Source organism: Sminthopsis crassicaudata, chromosome 2, assembly GCF_048593235.1.
Source record: "Sminthopsis crassicaudata isolate SCR6 chromosome 2, ASM4859323v1, whole genome shotgun sequence".
NCBI classification, from domain to species: domain Eukaryota; kingdom Metazoa; phylum Chordata; class Mammalia; order Dasyuromorphia; family Dasyuridae; genus Sminthopsis; species Sminthopsis crassicaudata.
The window spans coordinates 348,143,235-348,168,484 of NC_133618.1; the positions used below are offsets into that span (position 1 = coordinate 348,143,235).

Sequence of the window (25,250 nt, forward strand, 5' to 3'; positions counted from 1 at the left end):
TTGTATATGACCTAATTATTAATACTATCAGTGAACTCTGTTGCTTTTTAGGAGATTGTTTTCATTCCAAGAAAAGTCATGTTATCATATCAGGGAAAGCAATACTAAACACCTTGGATATAAATTCATAGGATCTTAAATTTGACACTTTATTATTGACAAATTTTACCATTATGAGTGCTATTAGAAAGCTATTAAGAAATCATTTTGCCAGATGGTAGGTGAAGTGATAAATAGAAACCTAATTTTAAAAAGAAATTATGAAATGGCATGCTATATGAAAAGTACTTTGCTATGTATTGGGGAATATGACAAAAAAATAATAATAATAATTCTTACCCTAAAGGAATTTACATTGGGTATACAACTCATACACAGATAAATAATTAGAAGGCAATTTGAGGCTGAAGAGAGCACAATTTGGAAAGTACTTGTTAGAATATAATGACTTTAATGTTGTTGTTCAGTCATTTCAATCATATCCAATTTTTTTTTGACACTATTTGGGGTTTTGGAGTAGTTTGCCATTTCCTTTTCCAGCTTGTTTTCCAGATAAGGAAATTGAGGTAAATGGGATTAAGTGATTTGCTTAGGCTCATGCATCCATCTAGTTAGTGTCTGAAGCCAAATTTGAACTTAAGAAGCTGAGTCTTCCTGACTCTGGCACTCTATCCCCTTCACCATTAAAGCCCAAACTTTAATAGTAGCTTTAATAGTAGGAATTAAAACATACTCTGTGGCTACACTCCCAACCCTAACTCCCATTGATAAATCAGGCTTTCAGAGTACAGAGAACTACACTCTCAAGACTTTAGGAATAGCTCTGAGAGGTTGTCTTTTTAGTGATAAATAGCTCATGAATCTTAACTGATGTATTTCCTTACCATTAATATTGACTGAGGATCATTTAGACAAAAAACCTTAATTTTTTAAAAGTAGTATTTACAAGAATAGCGCAAGGAGCAGCTAGGTAGTACAATGGATAGAGCACTGACCCTGGAGTCAGGAGGATCATAGAGGCAATAGGAATCCATTTTTGGATATCAAAGGATTACAGTTTTAAAACTAGAGATTTTAAAGAACATATAACACCCTAATTTTTATAAGTGAGGAATATTAGGCTTTGAAATAACTAATAAGTCCAATTGTCTGATTTAAAACAAGATAGTTTTTATGAAAAGGTACTTTTTGAACTCAGAACTGATCCTTAGAAAAATTATTTGGAGATAATTTGGAGATGAGGGAAGGGAGAAGTCACTGGCTTATTTATTTATCATAGCTTTTTATTTACAAGATATATGCATGGGTAATTTTACACTGACAATTGCCAAGCTTTTTGTTCCAATTTTTCCACTCCTTCCCCCCATCCCACTCCCCCAGATGGCAGGTTGACCAATACATGTTACATATGTTAAAAGTATAAATTAAATACAATATATGTATACATGTCCAAACAATTATTTTGCTGTACAAAAAGAATCAGACTTTGAAATAGTATACAATTAGCCTGTGAAGGAAATAAAAAATGCAGACAGACAAAAATAGGGGTATTGGGAATTCTATGTAGTGGTTCAGAATTCTTTCACTGGGCGTAACTGGTTCAGTTCATTACTGCTCTATTGGAATTGATTTGGTTCATCTCATTGTTGAAGATGGCCAAGTTCATCAGAATTAATCATCATATAGTGTTGTTGTTGAAGTATACAATGATCTCCTGGTCCTGCTCATTTCACTCAGCATCAGTTCATGTAAGTCTCTCCAGGCCTTTCTGAAATCATCATGTTGGTCATTTCTTACAGAACAATAATATTCCATAATATTCATATACCACAATTTATTCAGCCATTCTCCAATTGATGGTCATCCACTCAGTTTCAGTTCTGGCCATCAGTGGCTTTTTTAGAGAGAAGGGAATGGATGTGAGAAATGTGGAGGGAAGATTAGCAAGAATTGACAATCAATTGGATATGTATAGTAAGGGAGAGGAAAGGATCAAGGATGACTGAGAAACTAAAAGGGTTAATATTACCTTCATCAGACTCTGGGAAGTTTTTTTTTTTTATTTTTTTTTATTTTTATTTTTTTCATTTTTTTTATTATATATATATATATATATATATATATATATATATATATATATATATATATATTTTATAATATTATCCCTTGTATTCATTTTTCCAAATTACCCCCCCTCCCTCTATTCCCTCCCCCCGACGACAGGCAATACCATACATTTTACATGTGTTACAATATAGTCTAGGTACAATACATGTGTGCGAATATCATTTTCTTGTTGCACAATAAACATTAGAATCCGAAGGTACATGCAACCTGGGCAGACAGATATTAGTGCTAACAATTTTCATTCCCCTTCCAGTGTTTCTTCTCTGGGTGTAGCTACCTCTGTCCATCATTGATCAACTGGAAGTGAGTTGGATCTTCTTTATGTTGAAGATTTCCACTTCCATCAGAATGCATCCTCATACAGTATTGTTGTTGAAGTGTACAGTGATCTTCTGGTTCTGCTCATTTCACTCAGCATCAGTTGATTTAAGTCTCTCCAGGCCTCTCTATATTCCTCCTGCTGGTCATTTCTTACCGAGCAATAATATTCCATAACCTTCATATACCACAATTTACCCAACCATTCTCCAACTGATGGACATCCATTCATCTTCCAGTTTCTAGCTACAACAAAAAGAGCTGCCACAAACATTTTGGCACATATATGTCTCTTTCCGCTCTTTAGTATTTCTTTGGGATATAATCCCAGTAATAGCGCTGCTGGGTCAAAGGGTATGCACAGTTTGATAACTTTTTGGGCATAATTCCAGATTGCTCTCCAGAATGGCTGGATTCTTTCACAACTCCACCAGCAATGTATTAGTGTCCCAATTTCCCCACATCCCCTCCAACATTTGTCATTATTTGTTCCTGTCATCTTAGCCAATCTGACAGGTGTGTAGTGGTATCTCAGAGTGGTCTTAATTTGCATTTCTCTGATCAGTAGTGATTTGGAACACTCTTTCATGTGAGTGGATATAGTTTCAATTTCTTCCTCTGAGAATTGTCTGTTCATATCCCTTGACCATTTATCAATTGGAGAATGGTTCGGTTTCTTATAAATTAGGGTCAGTTCTCTATATATTTTGGAAATGAGACCTTTGTCAGAACCTTTGTTTTTAAAAATATTTTCCCAATTTGTTACTTCCCTTCTAATCTTGTTTGCATTAGTATTATTTGTACAGAAACTTTTTAGTTTGATGTAATCAAAATCTTCTATTTTGTGATCAATAATGATCTCTAGTTCTCCTCTGGTCATAAATTCCTTCCTCCTCCACAAGTCTGAGAGGTAGATTATCCTCTGTTCCTCTAATCTATTTATTATCTCCCTCTTTATGCCTAAATCATGGACCCATTTTGATCTTATCTTGGTATATGGTGTTAAGTGTGGATCCATATCTAATTTCTGCCATACTAATTTCCAGTTTTCCCAACAGTTTTTTCCGAATAATGAATTTTTATCCCTAATGTTGGAATCTTTGGGTTTGTCAAAGATTAGATTGCTATAGATGTACCCTTTTTTGTCCTTTGTATCTAATCTGTTCCACTGATCTACCGGTCTATTTCTTAGCCAATACCAAATGGTTTTGGTGACTGCTGCTATATAATATAGCTTTAGATCAGGTACACTTAGACCACCTTCCTCTGAGTTTTTTTTCATTAGTTCCCTTGCAATTCTTGACCTTTTATTCTTCCATATGAATTTTGTTGTTATTTTTTCTAGGTCATTAAAATAGTTTCTTGGGAGTCTGATTGGTATAGCACTAAATAAATAGATTAGTTTGGGGAGTATTGTCATCTTTATTATATTCGCTCGGCCTATCCAAGAGCACTGAATGTCTTTCCAATTATTTAAATCTGATTTTATTTTTGTGGCAAGTGTTTTGTAATTTTTCTCATATAATTCCTGACTTTTCTTTGGTAGATGGATTCCCAAATATTTTATACTCTCAACATTTGTTTGGAATGGAATTTCTCTTTGTATCTCTTGCTGTTGCATTTTGTTAGTGATATATAAAAATGCCGAGGATTTATGTGGATTTATTTTGTATCCTGCCACTTTGCTGAAATTTTGAATTATTTCTAGTAGCTTTTTAGCAGAGACTCTGGGAAGTTTAAAGTAAGCATGGATTTCAAGAGAAAGCCGCTACTTTTTTGTTCATGTTGAGTTTGAAATATCAATGGTGGATCCATGTTGAAATATTCAAAAGACAGTTTTAGATATTAAGGAAGAGAAAAGAAAGAAACAAGTTCCTACTATGTACCAGGTACTGTGCTAAGTGCTTAGATATGTGATTTGGAAATAAATTATTTGCAAAGAGATGATAATCAAATCCAATCTGGTGACATCACCAAAAAATAGTGTGAAGAGAGGACAAGAGGGCCTAAGAGCTTTTAGAAGCACACATACTAAGAAGTTAGAAAAAGGAATAATGCTTCAAGAAATGATAAACAATAGATAGCATGCATCATTAAAAAAAAAAAAAAAAGGCAGATAGTGATGTCATAGAAACCAGATGAAGAAAACTTTCCAGGAAGAAAGGATGGTTGAAAATGTTAGAAATTTCTGAGAGGTTAAGCAATATGAAAACTGAGAAAAGACAAGTAGATTTAACAGTTACAAAGTAATTTGTAACCTTGAAGAGAGAATGAAAAAATAGTAGAATGAGAAAACAGAGACAATAAGTATAATATCATATTTCTAATTTCCCTGTGAACAAGTGAAGAAATTTGGACAGTAGCTTGAGAGGCTGGCAGAATCAAGTGAATGCTTCTAAGGATACAAATGTTTTGGGCATATTTCAGCCTTCTTGGGGAGAAAAGCAGAAGGTAGAGATTGAAGGTAAAAGAAAGTCATGATTGAAAGGGACAAATTCCTAGAAGAAATGGGAGAGGATTTAGATCAATGGTGCAAATAGAGGGCTTGACCTTTGGCATCTCTGTGAGCCTGAAACAAAAAAGAACAGAATTAGGAGCAGAAGTTACAAAGGGATTTTATCGTATAAGTTAGGGGAGAGCATAGAGTCATAATGGATTGCTTTGATTTTTTCAGTTAAAGTAGAAAGTCTGGTGCTCTGAGAGATGGGGTCAGCTTGAACAGAGGAAGAGAAGGTTTAGAACAAGTTAAGGAAAACAATAGACTAGCATCACACTGGGATCATCACACAAGGAATTAGTTATATAACATATTCTAATAGCATCATAAGACTTCTGTTTCATTCAGTAGTATATGAGTATAAACAGATGAATGGTGGAGTTAAAAAAGGAAGTACAAGGTGATAGAATAGGAGAACATGAAGGAAAAGAGAAACTAGATATCAAAACAAAGACGAAAAAGTTTCAGGACAAATGAAGCAGAAAGATAAAGATAAAAGACAGGTAATATTAGTTACAGATATGGTTATGGATGGTGGTGAGATCTAAAGCACAGCAATCTTTGTTGGCGGATAACATGGAATGAAAATATAGATTATGGAAAGTTTCAGGATATTGATGAATTGGGAGGAAAGGTTCTTTGAACAGAATTCAATGTGGAATTGTAGAGCTACAAGGTATCAGGTTTGGAGTCAGGAAGACATCCTCTTGGGTTCAAATCTAGCTTCAGATATTTGCTAGTTATGTGATCCTGGGAAAGTCACTAAATCCTTTTTTGCCTCAGTTTCCTCATGTGGCAAATGAACTGGAAAAGATTCTATAATCTTTGCCAGGAGCTGGAGAAGGAAAAGACAAATCATTCCACTGTCTTTGCCAAGAAAACTTCAAATGGGGTCTCAAAAAGTGAGCAACAATGGGGATGTCTGTCCAGAAATTCTAAGGCAAAAATGATTTTCAGATGACTGTGGTGATGGTAAGAGAGCAAAGAAAAATCCAAAGGAGATGGTGGCTATAACATCATCTTATACATAGGACAGTATAGCTGAAGATGCCAAACATGGAAAGAGGGTATCTCATTCTCTGACCCCACCTCAACCCCAGTTTATTTTATGAGTCCAGGAATCTACTCCATTGCCTTCTGCCACGAGTGCCTTACTTTGCAACCTCTATTGTAATAGCATGGACTAGAAGTCCATAATCCTTAATAGGGGTTGCAATCTAACCTCTTCAAAGAAGTAACACCACCCTCTCCTCCAACCCCATTCAAATAGAATTCTGCATTGAAATAGATCACGAAATCCCTGAGAATAGGGGTAAGAACTCTGTGAGAAAGGAGGGAGAGTAACAGAGAAATTGATTAATCAAATAACAAAGTGTTTATTAAGTGTCTAAAATGTGCCCATAACTACTAGGTACTGAGGATAAAAGAAAAAACAAAACCAGTTCTTTCCATGAATAATTTTTTCAACGTTGACCCTTGCAAAGTCTTCTGTTCCAAATTTTCCCCTTCTTCCATCCTCTCCCCTATATAACAGGTAGTCCAATACATGTTAAATATGTTAAAAATATATGTTAAATTCATTATATGTATACATATTTATACAGTTATCTTGCTACACAAGAAAAATCTGATCAAGAAGTAAAAAAAACTGAGAAAACAAAATGCAACCAAATAACAATAGAAAGAGTGAGAATTCTGTTATGGACCACACTCAGTTTCCACAGTTCTCTTTCTGGGTGTAGATGGCTCTCTTTATCACTGAACAACTGGAATTGGTTTGAATCATCTCATTGTTGAAGAGAGCTACATCCATCAGAATTGATCATCAGATAATCTTATTGTTACTGTGTATAATGATCTCCTGGTTCTACTAATTTCACTTGGCATCAGTTCATGTAAGTCTCTCCCAGCCTCTCTGTATTCATCCTGCTGGTCTTTTCTTACAGAACAATAATATTCCATAACATTCATATACTACAATTTATTCAGCCATTCTCTAACTGATGGTTATCCACTCAGTTTCCAGTTTCTTGCCACTACAAAGAGGGCTGCCACAAACATTTTTGCATATGTGGGTCCCTTTCCCTCCTTTAAGATCTCTTTGGGATATAGGCCCAGTAGAAACATTGCTGCGTTAAAGGGTATGCACAGTTTGATAACTTTTTTAGTATAGTTCCAAATTACTCTCCAGAATGGTTGGATTCAATTACAGTTCCACCAACAATGTATTAGTCTCCCAATTTTCCTACATCCCCTTCAATATTCTTCAATATTCAATATTCAATATTCATCTTAGCCAATCTAACAGGTATATAGTGATATCTCAGAATTGTCTTGATTTACATTTCTTTAATCAATAGTGATTTGGAGCACTTTGTATTTGTGGCTTTGTATTGTGATTTGCATTGTAGTTTCAATTTCTTCATCTAAAAATTGTCTGTTCATATACTTTGACCATTTATCAATTGGAGAATGGCTTGAATTCTTTAAAATTTGAGTCAATTCTCTATATATTTTAGAACTGAGGCTTTTGTCAGAACCTTTGAATGTAAAAATGTTTTCCCAATTTATTGCTTCCCTTCTAATCTTATTTTGTTTGTACAAAAAAATTTTAACTTAATATAATCAAAATTATTTTGTGATCAATAATGATTTATAGTTTTTCTTTGGTCACAAATTCTTTCCTCCTCCACAGATCTGAGAAGGTAAACTATCCTATGTTTTTCTAATTTGTTTATAATATCATTCTTTTTGTCTAGATCATGAACCCATTTCGACCTTATCTCGGTATATGGAGCGAATTGTGGGTCAAGGCCTAGTTTCTGCCATACTGGTTTCCAATTTTCCCAGCAGTTTTTTGTCAAATAGTGAATTCTTATTCCAAAAAAGTCTTTGGGTTTATCAAATGCTATATTGCTATAGTCATTGACTATTTTGTTCTCTGAACCTATTTCACTGATCAACTACTCTATTTCTTAGCCAGTACCAAATGGTTTTGATGACCACTGCTTTTTAATATAGTTTAAAATCTGGTACAGCTAGAGCACCTTCATTTGCTTTTTTTTTTTTTTTTTTCATTACTTCTCTTGAAATTCTTGACCTTTTGTTCTTCTAGATGAATTTTGTTATTTTTTTCTAGGCAATAAAATAGTTTTTTGGGAGTTTGATTGGCATAGTGTTGTTTCCTGCTTTTTAGAGCCTCCAAGATGGGGTGACAAAACATACCATTGCTTTCTAGAGCCCCCACACAGGAGTGATTAAAATATCCTCTTTCTAGAGCTCCAAGAGGGGGTGATTAAAATATACCTTCCTAGTGGAGAAGTGATGAGGTGGGACTCCTAAGTTTGGTGGAAAAATAAGTGTCTGTTTATTTCAAGGGCTATCTCCTTTTTATAATGTAACAAAAACAATATTATGCACGTAGAACCACATAAACAACTTGCTATTGTACATAGTTTGCTACCTGGTATCATTCTTCCATCTGGTATCACTGGTTGTCACTGTCCCCTGCCTTCTCAGGAAGTCTGGGAGCCCTTAGGAGAGATGGGGAGCCGAAACAGACACTGTTAGCAGTTCCCTCTGGGCTGAAGGGTCTTATATCTTACCCAGAGTTTCCCCACTGACTGTGACCCTCTACAGTATGGCACTAAACAAATAAATTAGTTTACGTAATATTGTCATCTTCATTATATTTGCTTAACCTATCCAAGAGCATTTGATATTTTTCCAATTGTTTAGATCTGACTTTATTTGTGTGGAAAGTATTTTGTAGTTTTACTTATAGTTCCTGACTTTCCTTTGGCAGATAGATTCCCAAATATTTTATACTATTGAAGCTATTTTAGATGGAATTTCTCTTTGTATCTCTTGCTGTTGAATTTTGTTAATGTTATATAAAAATGCTGATGATTTATGTGGATTTATTTTGTATCCTACAACTTTGCTATAAACTATTATTTCTAATAGTTGATTTAGTATACCATCATATAATCTGCAAAGAGTGATAATTTGGTTTCCTCATTACCTACTCTAATTCCTTTAATCTCTTTTTCTTCTCTTATTGCCAAAGCTCAAATTTCTAATACAATATTGTTCTTCTATCTTTCTTACTTGATTTTTAAAATTGTTTTTTAGAGCTTTTTGAACTTGAGAATATTTAATATCTTCCTTTGACATGACACGCAAGTGAATTGGATTTAAAGTGAGGGAGAGCTGTGCAAGGTCACTTGCATTACTTTTCCCTCCAAATACAGATCAAGATGATTGGAGATGGCTCTGGATGAAATGGGAGACTTTGGCCTTTTTAACCAAAGTTGTCAACAGGTCTCAGTTTGACTGAGGCCACACCCATTCAGTGATTAAGGTTAGATAGCAATTGAGATAAAGAATCTCCTTTTTCACCTAGTCCAAAATAAAATTAAATAAATGAATCTGGGAGGGAAAGACCTTCAATATTTCTGGCCAAAGCAGAAATGATTGCTATTTACAGTCAATCTGAGTCAATCTAGACCCAAACAATGATCAAATGGGGCTTTTCATAGGACCTGTTGGTGTCCAATTAGAGCTAGATTGGTTTTGGTTTAAGGCCTGGTCCTTGAAAAAGAAGTCTAGCCAGCAAACGCCAAGATATCTTGGGAAGGTTCTGTAATGCTGGAGAAACTGAGGCAGGATAGAGATTAGAGAGTTTTTAATGGAAAGGGAGAAATTTACAGGGACCAAATGGATCCATGGTTTGGTCCCAGGACTGAATGAGACTATCATCTCCATGAATCCAGCAATAAATGTTGGATACAAAGATTCTTTTATAGGGTAGCAAGAATGATGACATAATGGGAGGAGACACCTGGGATGGGGATGACATAATGGAGGGTGGTAGTGGAGATGGGGAGAGGCACCTGATATTCTAATTAATTGGGATGGGGAGAGGCACCTGTTATTCTAATGATGTCTAAAATCTAAGATCTTTATCCTATCAAACATTCGGATGATTAAGAGGGAAGGGTGATGGTATAGGATTGAGCATTACAATTAGGAACTGAGGCAGAACAATTTAGGGAAACCAAGGCAGGACAATTAGGGAAACTGGGTCAGGACAATAAAAGAGAACTGTGGCACAATAGTTCAGAGGTACAAAAAAGGGAAAAAATGCTTTTACAAGCATCTACAAGTAAGGGTATGATACCCTCTGTGTATAGAAGGAAGAAAGGAGGGAAGGAGGTAATCATGGCATCACCTCCTTGATATTCTCCTGACTCCAGAACCACTGCTCTATCCCCTGTCCCAACAACAAAATAATCATATGCAATTATCCTCTATTCAGAAACATTAGATAAAGCTTAAAACAGTGAGATAAAGGTACACCAAAAGTGCTGCTATAGTACTAGAGGCTATCCTTGATCAGAATCAGTTAAAATTGGATTCCCTTTGCATGGTATACTCCAAAATGTTTTTGTTTTCAAATAACAATATACGTGGTTGTATGAAGCCCTGGATCATGGGAATGTCCTGGACAAAATACATAAGTATTCAAAAGATTTTGGCATAAACTTTTGCATAGGAAAAGCCAAGTGAATAAATAACATTTGTTACCTAGGTTTTGACATGGCATTAACCTTGTCCAACAGTACATATAATTGGGAAAGACAATACAAATGAACAGCAAGTTGGCTCAGAATTAAACTGGATAAAGAGAATAGGCTGGATTCCCTTCAGGAAGCTATAGAGTTCTTTTAATAACCCCAAGTTTCTTTTGGAAACAAAAGGCTCATATTTTTCAAAACTATTAATCTGCTAGCCTTGCTATTAAAAATGAATCTTACACAGAAATCAATGGAAGCGCAGGCTGTAGGTAAGCCAGGCTAGGAGGATCATGAAGATGTTAATAATAGTGTAACAGAAAAACTAGTGGAACTTAGTCATTGCATTTGAGTGGATTAAAGGGAAAAGAAGAATCAAAAATGTGTCTATGGTTTTGAAGCTTTATAATAATCATTAGGCATTAATTAAAGTGCCCATTATCTATGTTAAGCATTTTCCAAGGGACTGAAGCATTACAAAAGCAAAAATGAAAGTCATGGCCCTGAAGAAGTTTACATTGTATGGAGAAAAATAATGGGTTCATATATAAGTAAATCAAAATATATTGAAGTAAATACAAGATAATTTTTGAGGTGGTAGGTAGCAGAGAGGGGAGCAGAGAATGTCTTAATATAGGAGGGGAAATCTGAGCTGAAATTGAAGGAAACCTGAGAATCTAAAAGGCAGAAGGGAGGAGGGAGTACATTCCAGCTTAAGGCACAGATATGGTATAAGGACAAAGAGATGTAATGGTTTGTGTGTGTGAATGTGTGTGTGTGTGTGTGTAACGTGCTCTCCTGGCAGTTACAATTACTAGTCTGTCCTAGACCCACCAGAGTACCTTTGACCACTGTCCTTTGCAGTGTGAGCTCTACCCGGCTCGCCTCCTCTGAGGCCTTCTAAGGTCTCTGGCCACAATCTCTTGAATCTATAGCTTAGTAACCGGTAGCGCACTCAAGAACAACCACATGTAATCTTAAAAGCCTTTATTATACCTACTCACATAATGCCCTAACTGATGCCCTGACTTGTTGGTTCCCAAGTGAACACCTGGTCAGAAGACCCACGTGTTCACTACCAAAATCCTTACCTCTTTCGGCTACCCATCTTGGCTTGGCCACCCAGGCTAGGAGCCAGGGTGAACAGCACGAGGTTAAAGAGGGCGGTTGCTGCCTGCAGTGGGCTTATATAAGGCCTGTGAGGTCACACACACAGCCAATCAGCGAGAGAGTCACCCATTACGAAACTATCTCAATATGGCCAGGATCCCGCCCAAGGGCAGTCCTAATATCCACAGAAATTACTTCTGGGCCTCAATCTCCCGATGCACTGTGTCCGCCCATTTAAAGGGCCCTTACATGTGTGTGTGTGTGTGTGTGTGTGTGTGTGTGTGTATGTGTGTGTGTGTGTGTAAAACAATCTGAATCATAGAGTGTGTGAAGAGAAATAATATGTAATAAAGCTTAAAAAGGGTGGCTGGAAATCAACTGTGAAGGACTTTAAATGCTAAACACAGAAGTTCATATTTTTCTTAGACATAATAGGAAGTCATTGGAGCTTTTGAGGTGTGATAGGCTTCTGCTTTAGGATTTCTAGGCATGAGAGGCATTACCATTAAATATAATGTAGAAGTTAGCAGAAGGAATACACTTTGGGAGAAATATGTTAAATTTAATGCATTTTGGACAGGTGATAGGCCAGTTTAGTATTCAAGTGGAGGTATTTATCAAGTAATTAGAAATGCAAGGTGTTGAGCTATTGGAAGACATTTTTTGGGCTAGAGATATAGTTTGGGGAATCATCTCCAGGAAGTAATAAATTGAAGCCACAGAAGTAGATGAGATAGCCAACTAAGTTTGTGTAGGATAAAGCTAAGAGTCCAAAGACAAAGCCTTGAGGAATACGACATTTAAAGGATTGGAAGAGGAAGAGGACAGGGAAAGTAGAATGAATTAGGAGGAAGACTACACAGAAGCAGGAGTGGGGAAATGCCAAGGAAAAGGAGTGGTTAAAAGTATCAAATGTTTCACAGAAGTAATTGAGGAGGAGGATTATGAAAACTCTTGCAGTTTTGGTGATGAAAAGATTATTGATGAAGAAAACAGTTTTCCAAGAATCATTTCATTAGAAACAAGAGTGCAAGAGCAAAAAAGGAGTAAATAATGAGGCAATAGAACGAATGAATGTAAACTACCCTAAAATTATGACGAAGAAGAAAATGAGAATGAAAGGGTGATAAGAGTAGAGGAAATTCTCAGAGAAGAGTATTCATAAAGGAAAGATTAATGATACTCCAGAAAGAAAGAAAAAAATTGATGAAGTTAGGCAAAGGAAACAGATAAATGGGATGATTTTGACAAGGAAAAGGTCTACTTCTTAAAGCTGGGCAATGTAACTCCTAATTATTGTTCTAATTTCCTCTTTATTAGTGGAAAATTCTCCCTTTTCATTTTTAAGACTAACAATTTGATTTTCCTCTTTCCTTTTTCTAATCAGATTTACCAAAGGTTTATCTATTTCATTGTTTTTTTCATAGAACCAACTCTTAGTTTTATTTATTAATTCAATAGTTTTTTTTACATTCAATTTTATTAATCTCTCCATTTATTTTTAGAATTTCAAGTTTAGTAATTGATTATGGGGTTTAAATTTGCTCTTTTTCTAGCTTTTTAAGTTGCAAGCCCAATTCATTGATCTCTTTCTCTATTTTATACAAGTAAGCCTCTAGAGATATAAAATGTCCTCTTATTACTACTTTGGCTGCATCCCACAAATTTTGGTATGTTGTCTCATTCTCTTGGATGAAATTATTAATTGTGTCTATGATTTGCTCTTTTGCCCATTCATTCTTTAGGATAAGATTATTTAGTTTCCAATTACTTTTTGGTCTATTTTCCCCTGACTTTTTATTGAATGTAATTTTTATTGCCTTTCTGCATTTCATTTTGAGGTCCTTATGTCCTAATATATAGTCAAATTTTGTATAAGTTCCATGAACTGCTGAGAAGAAAGTGTACTCCTTTCTGTCTCCATTCAGTTTTCTTCCAAGATCTATTATATCTAATTTTTCTAGTATTCTACTTACCTCTTTAATTTCTTTCTTATTTATTTTGTGGTTTGATATATCTAAGATATATCTGAGAGTGCAAGGTTGAGATTTCCCACCATTGCAGTTTTGCTGTCTGTTTCTCCTTGCAGCTCTCTTAACATCTCCTTTAGGAATTTAGATGTTATATCACTTGGTACATATATGTTTAGTATTGATATTGCTTCATTATCTATGTCACCCTTTAGCAAGAGTTAGTTTCCTTCCTTATCTCTTTTAATTAAATCAGTTTTTGCTTTTGCTTGATCTGAAATCCGGATGGCTACCCCTGCTTTTTCTTTTTGTTTTTGTTTTTGATGAGGCAATTCAAGTGACTTGCCCAGGGTCACACAGCCAGGAAGTATTAAGTGTCTGAGCCCAATTTAAACTCAGGTCCTCCTGACTTCAGGGCCAGGGCTCTATCCACTTTGCCACCTAACTGCCCCCTACCCCTGTTTTTTTAAGTTCACCTGAAGCATAGTAGATTCTGCTCCAACCTTTTATCTTTACTCTGTATGTATCACCCTGCTTCAAATGTGCTTCAACATATTCTAGGATTCTGACTTTCGATCCAGTCTGCTATGTGCCTCTGACCCATTCACATTTACAGTTAAAACTACTAATTCTGTATTTCCTGCCATCTTGTTATCCCCAGATTATGCTTTTCTCTTTCCTTCCCTCCTTTCCCCCCTCCCCAGTATTAAATTTATGAGCACCACTTGCCTTACACAGTCCTCCTTCTTTAAAATCCCTTCCTCCCCCTTAGAGTCCCTCCCCCTTTCTTAAACCTTTCCCTTGCTATTTCTGTATCCCCTTCTATTTAGCGTACCCTTCCCTTTTCCCTTTTCTCCTCCCACTTTTCCCCTCCCACTTTTCAATGAGGTGGGAGAAGTTTCTTTGTAAACCAAATGTGTCTAATATTTTCTCTTTGAGCCAGTTCTGATGAGAATAAAAGTCACACTACATTCATCCCCCTCCTTTCTTTCCCTCAGATATGATAGGTTTCCTTTGTCTCTTTGTGAGATGTAATTTTCCTCTTTTTACCTCCACTTTTCCCTTTTTCTGGTACAATCCTCTTTCCACTTCTAATTCCTTTTTAAAAATTATAACAGTAAAATCAAATTATACATGCACTCTCCATGTATTCCCATAACAGAAATACAGTTCTCAAGAGTTCTTTTTATGCTTCTCTTTAGTCCTATATTTGCAGGTCAAATATTTTGTTTAGCTCTACATTTTTCATCAGAAATAAGTGGAATTCACCTATTTCATTGAATGTCCATATTCTTTCCTGAAAGAAAATGCTCACTTTAGCTGGGCAGTTTATTTTTGGCTGCATTCCAAGTTCCTTTGCCTTTTGGAATATCAGATTCCAGGCCCTTTGATCCTTTAATGTAGATCCTGAGTAATCCTTATTGTGGCTCCTCAGTATTTGAATTGTTTTTTTCTGGCTGCTTGTAGTATTTTTTACCTTGGTCTGATAGTTCTGGAATTTAGCTATAATATTTCTTGGAGTTTTAATTTTGGGATTTTTTTCAGTAGGTGATTGACGAATTCTTTCAATGGCTATTTTACCTTCTGATTCTATGACATCTGGGCAGGTCTCTTTGATGATTTCCTGAATCTAGGAAATCTAGGCTCTGTTTTTCATCATGATTTTCAGGGAATCTAATAATCCTTAGATTATCTCTCCTAGATCTGTTTTCCAGGTCTGTTGTTTTCCCAAGTAGGTATTTAACATTTTTCCATTTTTTTTGGTTTTGCTTGATGGATTCTTGATGTCAATTTATTGAGTCATTCATTTCCATTTGTTCAGTTCTTATTTTTAAAGATTTATTTTCTTCATTTACTTACTTCTTTTTGTATTTGTCCAATTGAGTTTTTAAATGAGTTGTTTTGTTCTATGGAATTTTCTTCCATTTCACAATTTTTTTAAGGAGTTACTTTCTTTTTCCAATTCACAAATTCTATTTTCCTGAGAGTTCTTTACCTTTTCCAATTCATAAATTCTGTTTCCCTGAGAGTTCTTTACCTTTTCCATTGAACATTTCAAGGAGTTGTTTTATTTTTCCACTTTATCAAATCTTTCTTTTAATTAGTTATATACTTTTCCCAAACTCTCTTTCAGAGTTTTCCTTTCCCCATTCTTCTTGTAGCTCTCTTTTAAGATCCTTTGTAATTTCTTCTAGGAGAGTCTTATGTGGTGGGGACCAGGTTATATCACCCTTTGGGGCTTCATCTGTAGACAATTTGCTATTAGGCTCTTCAGGTTTGGAAATCTTTTTTCTTTCAATATAGAAGCTGTCTATAGTTAGAACCCGTTTTGCTTTTCCACTGAGTTTTTTTTTTTTAATATTAAGATCTGCCTTTATGGCAAGGAGGTTCCAAGCTTCCTCTACAGACCAGGAAGGGACAGCACCTGAACTTGGGACAGTGGCTGCATTGGGGACAGCAGCTGCACTAGGATTGTTCTGACTCACTCCTGGTGTTGGGTGGAGTTGACCAGGTCCCATGAGACTCCAGCACTTTGGGGTCTTAACAATTAATTCTCTGTGTTTGTGTTGGAAGTTTTATAACTTCTCTGCTGTTCTATTGGCTTGCTGTGGTAGAGTTCTCTGTCTGTGGAGATCATGCCCCACCTGTGTTTGCTCTGTGTGCTGGCCTCTGTGCTCTGCCTCCCTGCCTGTGCTGGCTTCCTCCCATACCCGATCAAGACAGACTTTTTCTGGCAATATTTGAAATTATCTTCTGCTGTTAATTTGCTGTACTCCCAAGATTCATGGATTCTGCCAGTCAAGCACTATTTCAGATGCTGAATTTCATAATTAGAGCGATGGTAGTAGGAGACCTCAGAAAGAAGAGCCATCTTGGCTCCTCCCCCAAAGGTCTACTTCTTCATCTAAATCAGAAGACAAAAAGAAGCAAAGAAATATCTTTGACTTGATTTCTTTCTCTAGTCTAGAGTGATTTTAATAGATAGAAGAAGAGAAGAGAATGAAGAGGACTGATGCTGGATGATCTCAATCTCAAAAGATAAACATTTATTAAATACTTACTTGTTCAGATAATAAGCTAAGAGTGATCAGAATAGGAAAACTTTGGAACAGATTGTGTATGGAGTGCCATAATGGATTAGTTAGAGAGAAATAGGAAGATTGCTAAGCCACAGTGAGATGTCAGATAATATAAATTTGTATCAAGTTAGTACCACTTTGTGACTTGTCTTGTTAAAAAGGTAAGTGGTATAGGTTATCTAAGACTACAAATTAATATGATATTGTGATAAAAATGTTAAGAGAAAAAGATATTCAAAGAATATGGAAGCAAATATTTCTTGGAAATTGACAACTATTGTATGAAAATTGAATATAATGGCAGAACTAAGTATGATTGAATGGGAGAATAGATAAAGATTGAGAAACCAAAGGACATCATGATGTAAAGAATAGAATTAATAGATGAGAATATGATATAATTGAAGGGGAAAAATTATGATCATTAAGAGGCTATTTTAAGGTTTGGAAGTTAAGAAATAATGATAAGAACTAAAATATTTCTGCCTTGGTGAAGGTGGGGGTTATACAGGGAATTGAGTCAAGGTCTTAGTCATCAATCTGGATACTGAATTTAAGAAGATATAGAAGTAGGAAAGAATAATATAATTCAAGTGCCAAAATTGTTGAGGAAGTTGATATGACTGTAATTTGGAGATCCATAAATGACAGTAACAAGGATGGGAAGATGATAAGTGATGGTCCAGAACAAGCAATATAAGAAGCACTTAATATAACTTCTTTTTCTATTCTTGTGATTTTGGGAAAACAGGTATCCCTAGGTAATGCTGATAATGTTCATAATTAGATTTACCAGATGTGCGTCATCAAGAGAAAAGACAGATTTCAAATAAATAGAATATATGAAGAAAATTCAAGAGAAAAAATATCAAGAATCTATGAAGTTGAGAACTTATGTAATGGAAATGACTAGTAAAAGGATAAGCAGAGTCTGGAGAGAGGAATAATAGGGTGTATTTCTAGATAATTGAAATTATGGAAGCAAAATGTGGGCTAGAGAGGGACATATTTAGCTTGAGAGAAGAAAAGATACTGCAGTGACTAAACAAAATTAACAGAGGAAAAACTTTTAGAAATTACCTATCAAGTGAGCATATTTGAGGAAGAAGTAAGATTTTAGATGTAAAAGATGTGAAATGTGGAGAAAATGAGGGCACAAGAAAAGGCATTCTAGAAATCTGTGAAGAAATTGTATAAGCACATATAGGGAAAAGAATGTGCGAACAATTTTTGTGGGAAAATGAGTAGAATATTAGATAAAACAGAAGGATCATCTTGTGTACTAGTGAGACATTTATGTGATATTTATGTTAATTATATTCATTTGTGTTTGAGATATTTTTTTCCTAGCAAGCCAGTTAATTTGTGGTCAATAAGAACACAAACATTTTGACTATTTGTTATTTTTTCATAGAAATAAACTCTTATCCTCTTATCCCTTTTTGCTCCCCTAATTTATCATTTATTATCTTTGACAATGAATTTCTTCATTCTTCATGCTACCTAAAAGTCTAATGTCCTCTTTTTTCTCCATTTGACTAATGAATTTTCTATGTCTTCCATGGTCCCTTCTGCATGGTAACACAAAGAATTACATTTGATTTAGAAAAGATATGTCTTCCTTGCTCAACTCAATTGGCAGGAAGCTTGTGTTCCACACAAATCACCCCTTTAAGATTATTATTTTATATATATATATATAATTTCACTTTTCTCTCACCAACAAGGTATAATCAAGTTGAAACAGAAAAATGGTGAAGGTCCTTGACACTTTCAAAAGGAAACACAAATCTGTATGTCTTGGAACAGACTGGACTTCGAGTCAAATAATAGACCATTACAATCTTTTTTTTTTTTTTTAATTTAATTTAATTTTTTTTAGGCTATTACAATCTTGGAGAGATTGACTGAACTACTTTAGGGAATAGATGGACTTGGAAGAGCTGAACATTGTTTCAGGATATTAATGACAATATCTCTGAGATCCATCTGAATTTCAATCTTTTGACTGAAGAGAAAAGAAAAGTTTAAATTTTTAGAATTTATCTATTTTCTTATGTTTCTATATCTTAATATCTTATATAACCCATGAAGCAAAATTTCCTAAGATAGTCCCAAAATATTTATTTTTAAGAACTGCAAAAAAATGATATGAATGAAGTTATTAATATTGAACACTAAGCTCTCATTCATAATTCAACAGATACATAAATTACCACAAGCAGTGAAGGATATGTCTCGAGCTATCCACCTCCAGCCAGATGGAATCCAGTTGTATATAATGAGGTAAGCACAGAAAAATAACTTTGTTCTACCCTCATTGCATCAAGATAAGAACCAAAGCGGCACATATATATTGACATGCATATATGATTATATAATGGCAAATTCATATATATAATACACACATATGTTTATATGTATATATATGCATATATAGCATGTACATTATTATACATAATATGTATATATATGTAATACATATATATACATATTATTATGTGTATATGTATATATTATATATATACACACAAAGATAAGCACTTTAAATTATTTTAGGAAAATCACAAATTACATTACCTAACATGATGGTAAGATTTTCAGATTCATCCTGACCATTACTTCCATCAATCAGTAATCATTTATTAAGAAGTCATATGTGCCAAGTACTTTCCTAAATGTGAAAAATACAGAGGGGAGTTCCTGCTTTGAAGGAGCTCACAAAATCTAATGGGGAAACACACAAACTATATAAAAATAAGGTATATATGGGATAAATAAGAAATAATCACCAGAGAGAGAGCACTAGAATTAAAAAGGATTAGGAAAAGTTTCCTGTAGAGAGTAGAATTTTATTTGAGACCTAAAAGAAACCACAGAATTCAGAACTGGAGATGAGCAATGAAAGTATTTGAGGCATGGGAGCCAATTAGAGAAATTGACTAGAGCTGAAGGATGTAGTAACTTGTTTTAGAAACAAGGCCAATATCACTGGACTTAAGTGATATCTTAAGTGATCTTATGCACATGGGGTGCATAAGATGTAAGAAAACTCCAGAGGAAGGAATGAGTTAGCCTAAGAAGGACTTAAAGTGCTGAGTAGAGCATTTTGTATTTGAAACTAGAGGAAGCCAGTGGAGTTTACTGAGTAGGGAGATGACACAATTGGACCTGTGCTTTAGAAAAATCACTTTGCAGCTGAATAGAGACTAAACTGCAGTGAGAAAAGACTTGTAGCAGGCAGAGTCACCAGCAAGCTATTGTAATAGAGGAATGAAAAGCTGAGGGCCTGTATGAGGTTGGTGGCATTGTCACAGGAAAGAAGGGGACATACATGAGAGATGCTGCAAAGATGAAGTTGACAGCCCCTGGTAATAAATTGAGTATGGGTGGGGGGAAAGGTACGAGATTGTAATGAGTTAAAAATGATACTTAGATTGTGAGGCTAGTGGCACCTTAATAATAATAGAGAAGTTTTGAAGGTGCAAGGGTTTAGGATAGTGATGTATTTTGGATATGTTGAGTTTAAGATGTCTTAAGATGTCTTAGAAGTAGTGTCAAACATATAGAAACATCCCAGGAGGCCATATATTGATGTGGAAAGCCACAAATTAATGTTATCTTCGTTGCATTCTATTCTTACTTGTTTTGTTAATTATTATCCAATTATATTTTAATCTAGTACAACCAAGTACAACCAGAACTTGGGAGTTTTATTGGCCACTTGTGGCTCTAGCCATGAGACTGACATCTTAAATCTACATAACATCCAGTTCAAGATATTGGAAATATGAGACCAGAAGTCAATAGAAAGATTGGGGCTGGACAAGTAGAGTTGAGAATCATCAGAATAGAGAAAATTAAATCCATGGGAGTTAATGAAATCACCAAGTGAAACAATATAGGAGGAAGAAAAGAACACTGTGAGATAACCACAATTAGTGAGTCTGATCTGGATGAAGATTCAGAAAAGAAGAATGAGGAATGATCATATAAGTAGGAGAAAATTAAAAGAGTCTCAAAAACCTGGAGAGGAGATTAACAAGAGGGTTATCAACAATGTCAAAGGCCACAAAGAGGCTAAGATAGACTAGGATGATTGGGAAAAGGCTATTGGATTTGGAAATTATGAAATTTTTAGTATCTGGAAAGAGCGGTGTCAGTTGTATGATGAGGCTAGAAAGCAGACTACAAAGAATTAAAAAGAAAGTGAGAGGAAAGAAAATAGAGGCACTTCTTACAGATGGCCTTCTCAAGGTATTTAGCCACAAAAAGCAGATGAGATATGGATCAGTAGCTATTGGGGTGAATGGATCACAAGTGAGGGCTTTTTTGAGGAATTTGTGAACATATTTGTTGGTAATAGGGAAGCAACCACTAGAGAGAGAGAGATTGAAGATAAATGAGAAGCAATGAGTTTGATAGAGACAATCTGCTAAATATGAAATGAAAATAATATCACTTGGGCAGGAAGAGGAGTTTGCTTTGGCAAAGAGAAGAACCACTTCTTCTTGTGAAATGGGTGAAGGAGCAGATAGTGGCCGAAGGCAAGTGAATAATATGAGATGAGTAAGAGAGGAGACAGGAAGCTTTTGGTGAATGACCTCAATTTTTTCAGTAAAATTTGATGCAGGAATCTTAGTTGTGAGGGGGGAGGGAGGAGAGCCTTGAGTGGTTTAAAAAGGAATGTTTGAAAGAGCCTTTATAATAAGTGGAATAGTGAGTTTAATTAGGGAAGTTTTAAAAGAATTGCCTAGCAGCAGTAAGAATTCATTTGCAGTTATGTACCCTAAATTTGTGGTGGTTCTTTTTAGAATGGTTTCTACACCTTCATTCAGTAGCACATGTATAGAAATGGAAGCAATATATGATGGAAATGATCCTAGGCTGAGGATTGGCAGAACATAATAAACAATATGATAAAGGGGAAAGGAAAAGGGTAAAAAGTCAAATGACTCAGTAAGGGAATTTAAGTGTTCATGAATATGCAAGTAAAGCTTTGGTATGTGATACTCAGATGAAGGCTATGGCCATAGTTTTATGTGGCTGAGTAGAAGAATATTATGGAAAATGAGTAAATTGAGGGATTGAGAGGTTATTTGATTTATGACTAGAATAGTCGTATGATTAGCAGAGGTTGAGAAGGAGAGAAATATTGTAAGCTGGATACTGAATTCATTGAAAAACGAATGGGAAGATCTTTGAACTCTGTTGACAATAGTTACCAGAATTTTGATTAAGAGGTAGATATGCAGTATGTGAACTTCAAAGGAGGAATGATGGTGGTATAGAGGAAAAGCAAGAAGTAGTAATGAGGGAGCAAAGACTATTTCAATTCCCTTTCCTCAGTTTGTCACAGGAAATGAGTGAAAATGCAACCAGCACTAGAAAAATTGACCAGGAAGCTGTCTCAGGACAGAAGACAAAAGGAATTTCAGTGCAGTAATTAATTACCGTGTGGATGAATACTGTTTTATTGTTGTTAATAATGACACAAAAACTCAGTCCTAAGAAGCTCTCTTCTGTTTCTATAGTGGCAGAGTCCTAGAAAAGAAAACAAGAAGGTATTTAGAATCACACAGTTTAAAGTAGAAATATATTTACTAATTCACAGTATTTGTTACTGTCATGGAAGATATCCCTTGCACAGTCCAAAAGAAAGAGTAAGGCTTTGCGGGACAGTGAAGTCTTAGAGCAAGATGTCCCTATTTGTGGATAAGATAATATGTATTATATCAAGCCCAGAATACCTCTTCACTGAAATCACAATCACTCAAAAGAAATTGAGCCAATTAACAGCACATAGAGGAAAAATCAAATTGATGAAGAAAATCCTTTGTCTGGATTTCATTTGCCATATGGGCTGCCTCAACATGTACATATTTTAGATCTGTGGATGCAGAAGAACAATTATCTGGACTCAGATTTGAGTAGGATAAAGAGAGTAGATTTTATTGCATTTGGAGAATTACAAAGTATTTTTAATGATTTCCAAAATACTACTTTATAAACACACACACACATGTTCACATCACTCCTACCTTTTTAACCTGAATAGTTTTCTGGTAATGCATTAACTGAACCATGGAAAATCAGAATTGTTGATGGCCCAAAGGACAATGGAGAGAGATACATGATGATGATAAGCACTCCATTTTGTATCTGCTGCTCTTCTTGGTTTTAGCTTTACTAAACAAGATGCCCCTCCCAGGATATAAACTCCTCACTTCTAAATCATCTAATTCAAGCCTTAATACCAACTCCCTCAGTCTTCTCTCTTTTCTGATTGAAGGGCTAGAGGGAGAGTAACAAACTCCTCCCAATGCTTTCCTTTAGAGAGGCAGAAACTGGATTCTCATCATTCTACTCTGCATCTGCTATCCTGACTAGGTTCAATTCTCTGGAACATGATGCTCCCATACCAGCTCCCACACTTTGTGTCCCATCCCTCCACCCCACTTTCTTATCTCCTTTTGTGTATTGTCTGTCTCCTTAAATTGTAAGCTCATTAAAAGAAGAGAGTTTCTTTTTACTAATTACATTCCCAGTTATCATAGATGCTTAATATATGCTTATTGGACTAGATTTTTTTTTTTTTTTTTTTTTTTTGCTGAGGCAATTGGGGTTAAGTGACTTGCCACAGTCACACAGTTAGGAAGTGTTAAGTGTCTGAAACCAGACTTGAACTCAGGTCCTCCTGACTTCAGGGCTGCTGCTCTGCATTATCTAGCTGCCCCTTGGACTAGATTTTTTGGATTGAATGAATGATGAGCATAAGTAGACTGCCCAACAATGACCTAGGCAACAAGAAGTGACTTAAAAGGAAATGTATTATACAAAGGAAATGTATGATTGAAGAAGGTAAATCATGGAGCAGAGTGAAAGATAAGAGATAGGTAACAATGTTTAAAAGTTAAGAGGAAAGCCTCCAATATGATGGACAAATCTGCTAGGAAGAACTTATGGAGGACATGGATGACAATGAAATAGCATAATATGTGACAATTTGGATTTTCACCATTGGAGAAAATTCTACATATCAATGAGATCACAGATTACCTGAAGCAATGAGTTATATTACAATCACTCATTACATTTGTAATAAGACTTAGTAGCTTTCAAAATATTTTCATATCTCTGAATCCTCAGAATGACCTTGTGAGGTCATTACCAAGCTTTCTGTGAAGCATTCCTGCAAAAATTAATTCATTTCAAGTATTCTATACTTTTTCTCTTTATTAAACAATGAAGGCATTAGTCTAGTAACTGGATAAATTCAAAGACAGTTTAAAACCTTTGAGATTATGTTCTAGCAGGGAGACAGTACATGTCTGTGTATGTGTATATGTGTGTGTGTGCAAAATCAATAAAAGTTATTGGAAATAGCATTAAATCTGAGTTTTGAAGGAAACAAGGGTTTCCAAGTGGGGGGGATAATAGTGAATTTAATAAGACAGAAATGAAGACAGAAAATGGCATGTCAAATCTGAGGAACAGCAAGGTCAGTCTCGCTAGATCAAATGTATAAGTAAATTGGAACATAGGTTGGGGCATAAATAAGTTGGAATCTAAGTTGGGGCCAGGTCGTGAAAGTTTTAAATGCCAAATAGAGAAGTTTATATTTAATCATAGAGGTAACAGGGAGCCCTTAGAGTTCACTGAGTGGGAAAATGAAACAATTAAACTGGTACATTAGGGAAATCACTTTAGCAACAGGATGGAAGATAGATTGAAAAAGAAAAGATACTTGAAATAAGGAGACCAATTTAGAGGAGTTTAGAATTGTCCACTACAGCGGTAACTATGTATAAAGAGAAAGAAATAGATATGAGCAACATCATAAAGGTAAAAATGGACAAAATTTGCAATTGGTTTGATGTGTACAGTGAGGAAGAGTGATAATGCAAATTTGGATTGCTGGAAGAATGGTGGTGCTCTTAGCAGAAATAGGAAAGTTTATAAAATAGATGAATTTTGGGGTAAAGGTAAGTTCTACTTTGGATGTGTTAAAGTTTAAGATATCTATAAAACAAACCATTTATACTACCCAGGGAAAATATCTACTTTCCCTATAAGTAAAAACCATTATTTCAATCATTTATATTTTGACTCTTTAATCCTTCAGTGGTCCAACAAAACATTTATCTTCTCAGGTAGCATTCCTATGTTTTAGGTTTTTCTTAGAGTATTCAGGGAAAACTCATACCTCAACCATGAGGGCTAAAAAGCCCTTTCAGGGCTGTTTTCTACCTTTGATGTCCAACTAATCATCCAGTACTCAACTGTGTCTCTAAGAAGCTGTGGAACGCAGAGCAACCACACTCTGGTAAACCATTGTGAGAGACAAGCTAAATCAGATTAAGGGTAATTGATGAGCCTCAATCCCATCAGTGAATTAGCAGAATGTCTTCCCAAACAAAAGAATTCCTCTGGGAAAATGGGTGAATAAGAACAATTTATTTCAATGTCCATGGAGGCAGGTAAAGCAGACGTTGTGGAATGCTTAGAGTTTTATTTGACATTGAAGATGCCAAAGTTAAAAACTACATCCCAAGTCATCTTGACTTTTGTT

General features: G+C 35.2%; 1 protein-coding gene across 1 annotated transcript in view; it reads left to right on the forward strand.

The window, feature by feature from the left end:
• Positions 1-25,250, forward strand: part of TTC6 (tetratricopeptide repeat domain 6) — a 334,483-nt gene that overhangs the window by 196,691 nt on the left and 112,542 nt on the right. The window contains exon 19 of the mRNA XM_074290707.1: positions 18,882-18,964. Coding sequence (XP_074146808.1) covers positions 18,882-18,964 — 83 coding nt within the window. The remainder of the gene's footprint in view (positions 1-18,881; positions 18,965-25,250) is intronic.